General features: G+C 48.4%; 1 protein-coding gene across 1 annotated transcript; it reads right to left on the reverse strand.

The window, feature by feature from the left end:
- Positions 1-4,629: 4,629 nt before the first annotated feature.
- Positions 4,630-9,110, reverse strand: LOC125905628 (mucin-5AC-like). The gene is made up of 6 exons (XM_049603737.1): positions 8,814-9,110; positions 8,108-8,239; positions 7,402-7,511; positions 6,446-6,724; positions 4,778-6,374; positions 4,630-4,634 (listed from the first exon to the last, which is right to left on the reverse strand). Exons 1-6 carry the CDS (start codon positions 9,037-9,039, stop codon positions 4,630-4,632), a joined length of 2,349 nt encoding a protein of 782 aa, XP_049459694.1. The 5' UTR covers positions 9,040-9,110.
- Positions 9,111-9,809: the final 699 nt, after the last annotated feature.

Genomic DNA, 9,809 nt, shown 5'->3' on the forward strand with positions numbered 1-9,809 from the left:
GGGTGTTTAATGGAGCAAGTGGGTCCAACAGAGTGTGAAGACCATTATTATAATGAGAGACCAGTTCATCAGTAGAGGCAGAGGAGTTGATGTTTCCAAACCTGATGTGAGGGCTGTTAATGTTTTTGATATTGCCACATGAGATGACCCGTAGTGGTTTAGTTTTGGACAGTGTTACGTTCGTGGTGAATGAAATTAACATATGGTCAGAAATGGGGAGATGATCTGCAGAGCAGTTGAAAGGAGTGACTCCGGAGCAGCAAACCAAGTCCTTTTGAGTGTGTTGGGAAATTAATGTAGTGTTGTAATCCAAAACTGTCCAGGCATGAAGTGAAAGCCTCAGTGAGAGGGCGGTTGATGTTGTCCAGGTGTATATTAATATCTCCACGCAGAATTATATTGGGGGAAAGGGAACAGATGTGAGTGAGGAAGGTAGAAAATTCATAAATAAAGTCCTTGTTGGGTTTAGGTGGGCGGTGAACAGTGGCCACTGTAGTTGGTGTTGGACCATGTATGTGCAAGACCACTGTTTCAAAAGAAGCGTACAGTACAGGCCAAAAGTTTGGACACACCTTCTCATTCAATGCGTTTTCTTTATTTTCATGATTATTTACATTGTAGATTCTCACTGAAGGCATCAAAACTATGAATGAACACATGTGGAGTTATGTACTTAACAAAAAAAGGTGAAATAACTGAAAACATGTTTTATATTCTAGTTTCTTCAAAATAGCCACCCTTTGCTCTGATTACTGCTTTGCACACTCTTGGCATTCTCTCCATGAGCTTCAAGAGGTAGTCACCTGAAATGGTTTTCCAACAGTCTTGAAGGAGTTCCCAGAGGTGTTTAGCACTTGTTGGCCCCTTTGCCTTCACTCTGCGGTCCAGCTCACCCCAAACCATCTCCATTGGGTTCAGGTCCGGTGACTGTGGAGGCCAGGTCATCTGCCGCAGCACTCCATCACTCTCCTTCTTGGTCAAATAGCCCTTACACAGCCTGGAGGTGTGTTTGGGGTCATTGTCCTGTTGAAAAATAAATGATCGTTCAACTAAACGCAAACCGGATGGGATGGCATGTCGCTGCAGGATGCTGTGGTAGCCATGCTGGTTCAGTGTGCCTTCAATTTTGAATAAATCCCCAACAGTGTCACCAGCAAAACACCCCACACCATCACACCTCCTCCTCCATGCTTCACAGTGGGAACCAGGCATGTGGAATCCATCCGTTCACCTTTTCTCGTCTCACAAAGACACGGCGGTTGGAACCAAAGATCTCAAATTTGGACTCATCAGACCAAAGCACAGATTTCCACTGGTCTAATGTCCATTCCTTGTGTTTCTTGGCCCAAACAAATCTCTTCTGCTTGTTGCCTCTCCTTAGCAGTGGTTTCCTAGCAGCTATTTGACCATGAAGGCCTGATTCGCGCAGTCTCCTCTTAACAGTTGTTCTAGAGATGGGTCTGCTGCTAGAACTCTGTGTGGCATTCATCTGGTCTCTGATCTGAGCTGCTGTTAACTTGCGATTTCTGAGGCTGGTGACTCGGATGAACTTATCCTCAGAAGCAGAGGTGACTCTTGGTCTTCCTTTCCTGGGTCGGTCCTCATGTGTGCCAGTTTCATTGTAGCGCTTGATGGTTTTTGCGACTCCACTTGGGGACACATTTAAAGTTTTTGCAATTTTCCGGACTGACTGACCTTCATTTCTTAAAGTAATGATGGCCACTGGTTTTTCTTTAGTTAGCTGATTGGTTCTTGCCATAATATGAATTTTAACAGTTGTCCAATAGGGCTGTCGGCTGTGTATTAACCTGACTTCTGCACAACACAACTGATGGTCCCAACCCCATTGATAAAGCAAGAAATTCCACTAATTAACCCTGATAAGGCACACCTGTGAAGTGGAAACCATTTCAGGTGACTACCTCTTGAAGCTCATGGAGAGAATGCCAAGAGTGTGCAAAGCAGTAATCAGAGCAAAGGGTGGCTATTTTGAAGAAACTAGAATATAAAACATGTTTTCAGTTATTTCACCTTTTTTTGTTAAGTACATAACTCCACGTGTTCATTCATAGTTTTGATGCCTTCAGTGAGAATCTACAATGTAAATAGTCATGAAAATAAAGAAAACGCATTGAATGAGAAGGTGTGTCCAAACTTTTGGCCTGTACTGTATGCAGGAACGGAGAGAGACGAGACTTTCCACAGCTCACGGTAGATTATCGCGAGACCTCCTCCTCTGCCGGTGTGACGTGGCTGACAGGTGTAAACAAAGCCATGTGGAGTGGACTCGTTCAGTTGGGAAAAGTCATTGGGTTGTTGCCACGTCTCTGTTTGACAGAGAAAGTCAAACTCACGAGGAGGAGGTCCTGAAGGAGTTGTCCTTTGCCCATGAGAGAACGGATGTTGAATAGTCCGAAGTTGACGTTGCTGCGGTCGGTGGCAGTGCATTTAATCCTTGTTCTTATTCCAAATAAAATTAGTTATCATTACAGTCCGTCTTTTAAAACTTTGTGGAGGAAGTGAAGTTGGTAAGGCTTGAAAGAGGAAGGGGAACTGCGGGAGGACCATCATCATCATTAACTATGAAATAAAGATTGGATGAAAACCAAATGCTTTTACTGTTAGTGTTTTTCTTTTATATCAGACAAGATGAGGTTTGTTTTACCTTGACATGATTCGACGGATGTCTTCCATCTTCTTCAGAAGTGTCACCAGCTGTCATTGGTGATGTGCCTTATATCAGCTGATGTTGCAGAGGCGTAGTGGCCTGTCAAATTTAACAGGGCAACTACAACTCCTGCTGTCAGGTCGCTCCTCGAGGACGGCACTCCAGGTATGTGACAACATACATGCTCCCTCATCCCGGTTCATAGTCCTGCGGGCCCGCTTCCTTATAACCACTGCCTCCATGATCCAGCGGTGGAAACGATTATCCTCTTTATTATGTTGATCTGTTCTTCCCCCGTTAAAGGGTTTTTTGGGGAGTTTTTCCTGATCAGCTGTGAGGGTCATAAGGACAGAGGGATGTCGTATGCTGTAAAGCCCTGTGAGGCAAATTGTGATTTGTGATATTGGGCTTTATAAATAAAACTGATTGACTGATTGATGACTCTGGCCTCCTCCCAGTTCATTATGTGGTTCCCTCTTTTGCAGTGTTCAAAAATGGCTGATTTCTGATTGTCTTGATAGGCTTTTTCTTTTTCCAGTCGTGTGTCTTTTTCAATCAAATCAATTTTGTGGGGTTGTGAGCGACGAACTCCCCGCGGCTTAGCTAAACATGAATCGATCTTTTTATGATCTTTATGAAGTAAAGCTTTGAGGTGTATCCTGTCAAAGATCCTCACACATGGGGCGTTGGTAGCGTAGTGGATAGTGCTGGCGCCCCATGTACAGAGGCATTGCCTCGCTGCAGAGACCTCAAGTCCGGCTCGCGGCCCTTTGCTGCATGTCAGTCCCCATTCTCTCTCTGTCTCCCCATTTCACTTTGTCCTGTCATTAAAGGCAAAAAAGCCCATAAAAATAATCTTCACACCTACTGGAACCAATAACACCAAATACTGCAGCGGTCTTCTTAAACGTGATAACCCGTAATGGCGGTGACAGTGCTGGTATTTTAATGAATTCTCTCTGCGGCACCATGTGATGAGCTCATCGGCTCCAAGTACTCTACCTTTAAAGCAGTCCCATAACAAACACTGACAACAGCTCTGCCGGCTCTTCAGGTTTTCTACTTGATCTCTGCAGTGCAGGGAGAATGCTCAGACTAAAGCTTGTTCCTCGCAGCTGCCTGGTGATCGGTTCAGTTATTAAATCTAGTTTCAGTTTTAACAAACTAACCCATAGTCACATGACTCAGTGGGATGATCAGATGTCAGCTGCCATCTGCCAACACGTTAGTTTGTTTTACTGAAGTCACAGAATCTCACTTAAACCTTTGGCTTGATGTCAAATTATAGAAAGACAAATAATCAGACTTCAGGTAGAACAAAACGTTGCTTTATTAGAAACAAGACAGGGAGAGGGTTTGAGGGAGTCGATGGGAGGGTGGGAACCACCACCTTTCTAGGGACCAGTTGTGGTGGAGGAGACGCCAGTTGTGGTGGAAGAGGCGCCAGTTGTGGTGGAAGAGGCGCCAGTTGTGGTGGAAGAGGCGCCAGTTGTGGTGGAAGAGGCGCCAGTTGTGGTGGAAGAGGCGCCAGTTGTGGTGGAGGAGGCGCCAGTTGTGGTGGAGGAGGCGCCAGTTGTGGTGGAGGAGGCGCCAGTTGTGGTGGAAGAGGCGCCAGTTGTGGTGGAAGAGGCGCCAGTTGTGGTGGAAGAGGCGCCAGTTGTGGTGGAAGAGGCGCCAGTTGTGGTGGAGGAGGCGCCAGTTGTGGTGGAGGAGGCGCCAGTTGTGGTGGAGGAGGCGCCAGTTGTGGTGGAGGAGGCGCCAGTTGTGGTGGAGGAGGCGCCAGTTGTGGTGGAGGAGGCGCCAGTTGTGGTGGAGGAGGCGCCAGTTGTGGTGGAAGAGGCGCCAGTTGTGGTGGAGGAGACGCCAGTTGTGGTGGAGGAGGCGCCAGTTGTGGTGGAGGAGGCGCCAGTTGTGGTGGAAGAGGCGCCAGTTGTGGTGGAAGAGGCGCCAGTTGTGGTGGATTAGGCTCCAGTTGTGGTGGAGGAGTCGCCAGTTGTGGTGGAGGCGCCAGTTGTGGTGGAGGGCGCCAGTTGTGGTGGAGGAGGCGCCAGTTGTGGTGGAGGAGGCGCCAGTTGTGGTGGACGAGGCGCCAGTTGTGGTGGAAGAGACGCCAGTTGTGGTGGAAGAGACGCCAGTTGTGGTGGAAGAGTCGCCAGTTGTGGTGGAAGAGGCGCCAGTTGTGGTGGAAGAGGCGCCAGTTGTGGTGGAAGAGGCGCCAGTTGTGGTGGAAGAGGCGCCAGTTGTGGTGGAAGAGGCGCCAGTTGTGGTGGAAGAGGCGCCAGTTGTGGTGGAAGAGGCGCCAGTTGTGGTGGAAGGCGCCAGTTGTGGTGGAAGAGGCGCCAGTTGTGGTGGAAGAGGCGCCAGTTGTGGTGGAAGAGGCGCCAGTTGTGGTGGAAGAGGCGCCAGTTGTGGTGGAAGAGGCGCCAGTTGTGGTGGAAGAGGCGCCAGTTGTGGTGGAAGAGACGCCAGTTGTGGTGGAAGAGGCGCCAGTTGTGGTGGAAGAGGCGCCAGTTGTGGTGGAAGAGGCGCCAGTTGTGGTGGAAGAGGCGCCAGTTGTGGTGGAAGAGGCGCCAGTTGTGGTGGAGGAGACGCCAGTTGTGGTGGAAGAGACGCCAGTTGTGGTGGAAGAGACGCCAGTTGTGGTGGAAGAGACGCCAGTTGTGGTGGAAGAGACGCCAGTTGTGGTGGAAGAGACGCCAGTTGTGGTGGAGGAGACGCCAGTTGTGGTGGAGGAGACGCCAGTTGTGGTGGAAGAGACGCCAGTTGTGGTGGAAGAGACGCCAGTTGTGGTGGAAGAGGCGCCAGTTGTGGTGGAAGAGGCGCCAGTTGTGGTGGAAGAGACGCCAGTTGTGGTGGAAGAGACGCCAGTTGTGGTGGAAGAGACGCCAGTTGTGGTGGAAGAGACGCCAGTTGTGGTGGAAGAGACGCCAGTTGTGGTGGAGGAGACGCCAGTTGTGGTGGAGGAGACGCCAGTTGTGGTGGAGGAGACGCCAGTTGTGGTGGAGGAGGCAGCAGTTGTGGTGGAGGAGGCGCCAGTTGTGGTGGAGGAGGCAGCAGTTGTGGTGGAGGAGGCGCCAGTTGTGGTGGAGGAGACGCCAGTTGTGGTGGAGGAGACGCCAGTTGTGGTGGAGGAGACGCCAGTTGTGGTGGAGGAGGCAGCAGTTGTGGTGGTCGTTGGAGTCGTGCTTTTGCAAGGTGGAGTCGTGCTTTTGCAAGGTGGAGTCGTGCTTTTGCAAGGTGGAGTCGTACTGGTGGTCGTTGGAGCCGTGCTTTTGCAAGGTGGAGTCGTACTGGTGGTCGTTGGAGCCGTGCTTTTGCAAGGTGGAGCCGTGCTTTTGCAAGGTGGAGCCGTGCTTTTGCAAGGTGGAGCCGTGCTTGTGGTTGCAACTCTGGGGGGTTGGTCGCCAGTAAATGGTCCATCAGGAATTATGTTAAACCCCCATAGCTCAAAGATTCCTGCATCAGCCGACTGTGTGGTTACTGGTTTTGTGGTCACTGCTGCTGAATCAGGGGTCGTCGTGGTCACTTCTGGCTGGAATGGTTCGACAGGAACCTCCTCAAAGTTCCAAAGCTCCCACAGGTCGGGTTCATCCAGAGCTCTTCGGGGACGATCCCGCCCTCTTTGTGTTGCTGTGTTGAAACATGCCACCAGCATCGCAGACATTTCCCCTGCGGAGTTGGTGTAAATCATTTCAAAAGTGGATTCCTGTAAAACATTCGGTTATCAGCCATCACCTGAATATTTACGAACCAGATCATGTTTCAGACATTCCTTACCATGTTCGCTGGTGCCGATATCTGTACGTACGTGGTACCTGAGCTCATTGTGACTGTCTTCCCAAGTACACCGTGTTTACCAAGAGCTTTTACTCTTGTCAGTCTTGCTCCAAGAGGCAGTTTCACAATCACATCTGTTGATCTGCAGGTCACCAACGGCGGTGCCAGTTGCAGCGAAGTTGCAGGATTCTCGCAGGCAGCCACACCAGTTACGGTCTCCTGCAGCAGATGGTCGAAGTAACGCAGTCTCAGCTGGTGAAACCATGATCCGTTAGAAACCTGTAGGAAAAAAAACAAAACAAAAAAAAAAACAAGTCAGCAGGAACATATCCAGTTTAACCAGTCATGCTCTTTCTCAGCCTCCAACAGTCTTCTGGCTGCAGCTTCAAGAAATGGAAAAGCATGTCAGGATTCCCCAAAGCTCAGAGTGACGTCTTTCATTGTCTCATTCTGTCCGTCCGACTGTTCCAAACCCAAAACAGATTCAGCTGACTGCGATGAAAGTGACCGAGGAACTGTACATCTGAACCAGTGACTCAGATATGACCAAAATATTTATGAAGAATATCAACTGATTGTTTTAGCGCCAACAATACAGAAATACATTGAGATTCATGGTGCGATTATCAGCCCTCAATAAACACTGGTTTATTTATTTAAAAAAAAAAAAAAAAAGATTAAAGTTTAAAATCTGCAGTTTCATTCAATGATTCATTGAATCTGCCAAATACCTACATCTGGAAGAATCATGGGGCGAAAAAAAATGTGCACATTTCTCTGGAAAGAGGGAACAATTTAAAAAGTGCAATAACCTAACAAAGTTGTCTAAAGGAGAGTTTGTCTTTAATGCACCAAAGTGCAGCGATTGGTAACAGTAATCAGTATTTTTATGGTGCAGAGCTGGGCGCAGTGACTCTGGTGCAGTGAGTAGTAACAAAGGTGTTGAACAGTTTTACCCATAATTCCATGTGGCAGCTGGTATACGGGACGTTTATCAGCAGCCAGGGTCTAAAGGTCTGAAGAGAAGCCTGACATCCGTCCTGCAGGGACAGCAGCCTCGTCCCGTCTGTGGAGACACATGACAAACTGAGGTCTGTGGTTCTAGCGCTCCTGCAGGGGGCGTTCAGTCTGCTGGGACAAAACTGACACGAGATGACATGTGACAGCCTGAGGACATAAAGCACGAGGGCGAGAGCCTGCAGTTTCTCCCATTTATTCAGTGTTTTCTGCAACAGCTTGTTATGATTTAAGTTTTATGTATTTTTGGACTTTGAGAAAAAAAACAAAAAAAAACAAAACAAAAAAAAACACAAAAAACAACAACAACAACAACAACAACAACAACCAAAAGGTTTGATCTCCAAAATCAAGCTAACTTGGTTCTGTAAGGTTCCACCTGTGAGCCAATCAGGACTCTGAAAACACTAAAGAGGACCAATCAGGTTCTGCGTCTGTTGCGTCAGTGCTGACTGGTCACTTCCTGTAGTAACAGTTATTTACTGAATGCTTCCTGGAATCATGTGTTTAATAACCAACCGTTTTCTTCAGTGGACACGTTCAGCGCTGTGTCACAGCTTCCTCCTGTGGGAGGAGTCAGGTGTTTCTGACCCACCACAACATGAACACTGATGACATCACAGATGGTGAACGAATCAAACTCACCCTCCAGACTGACAGCAGAGTGTCTGATGAGCGACAGGCGAACAGACAGTGATCCGTCACTGCAGCGGTACTGAGGCTGCCCCAGGTCCACCGCCTCTCCATCATCACCGCCATCGCCGCCACGCTCCAACACTGATAACAACACATCAGCTGACAGTGTGAAATTAATCACGTCACAAACACAAACAGATCTTTGCACTGACTGATCAGCTGTTGGAGTCTGATGGTGACAGACCGACCTGTTAGTGCCACAGGTCACCACAGGTCACCACAGGTCACCACAGGTCACCACTCATACTGAGGGCTCTAAATTTTACGTTTCAATATGTAAATGAGGAACAACAACAACAACAACAATAATAACAACAACAAGAGGAATAATAATAACAATAATAATAAACAACAACAATAACAACAACCCTCAGATCAACAGATTAACTCCTGAAACATTTAATAATCTACAGATTCTCCTCGTGTGTGTGTGTGTGTGTGTGTGTGTGTGGTCACTCTGATTAATTCGGTTTAATACGTAGAGAATTTAAAGTGACGTCATGAACTGATAAAAGCCAATAAAAAGGAAACTTTGGATGATGTAAAAATGAGCATGCGTGAGCAGAGTTCACTTATTCATCCTCCTGTTCATCTCAGGTGGGTGTGTGTGTGTGTGTGCGTGTGCGTGTGCGTGTGCGTGTGTGTTCGTTCTTACCTTTAACGAACCTCCACACCGGCACCGGGACAAACCCTCTGCTGCTGAGCGGCTCTTCCGGCGGTTCAATGTCCGGGAGCAGCGGCTCCAGGCTGGCCAGAGCTCCGTCCGCGTCCCGGTGCGGTTCCTGTGCCGTGTTGAGGCGGGCTAGAGTCACCGAACTGATCCAAACCCAGGCCATCATCATCATAATCATCATCATCACCTGTCCGGGAGACGCCAACATGCTCCGCTCCGCCGGGAACCACCGAAGAACCGCTGCAGGTTGCAGCAGGTTTAAGAAGGCTGCACACACACCTGTGCTCACCTGCACCGTGATTGGATCATTACAACCGGAAGCTGAGCCGCTGAGTTCGCACGTGCGGGCTCATCTGATTTGATCAAATAAAGTTACTGAAAGAGTTTCATCAAAATAAGGATACAAACTGTGTCTGCCCTGTTTGTTTGTTTGTTAATGAGTGAGATTTGGTTGGAGGGGGTGGGTCCGTGACGTAAGCAGGAGATAAAGTCCAGATATGAGAGGTCAGAGGTCAGAAGATGATCTGATATTAACTCAAGTTATATTGATTATAATAAATGTGATGACATGTTGAAAGTGACAGCAGGAGGTCTGGACTCTGGACTCTGGGGTCTGGACTCTGGGGTCTGGACTCTGGGGTCTGGAGGCCTCCAGCCTCAGGCAGCGTCCAGGGGAGAATCCTCCTGAGCAGGTTGGTGACATCACGACCAGTAATGACCAGTTTGCTTTTAAACACGTCACTGTTTGATAGTATTGATCCTGAGGAGTGATAATGGTAGAGGGGTCCCTACATGGATCATCAGGCTGTGCAGGTTAGATGGAGGTGCTCTGTATCTGAACCATTTCCTGTTCAACAGGACGCCATTCAGTCTGCTTGTCTTTCATATGTGAACATGGTTAAATACAGTAAGACAGGCTGTATGGTTAGCAACACCTTAATAAATCATCTTATGTACGCAGATGATTTCTTCTGCCCA

Source organism: Epinephelus fuscoguttatus, linkage group LG18 (assembly GCF_011397635.1).
Source record: "Epinephelus fuscoguttatus linkage group LG18, E.fuscoguttatus.final_Chr_v1".
NCBI lineage: Eukaryota > Metazoa > Chordata > Actinopteri > Perciformes > Serranidae > Epinephelus > Epinephelus fuscoguttatus.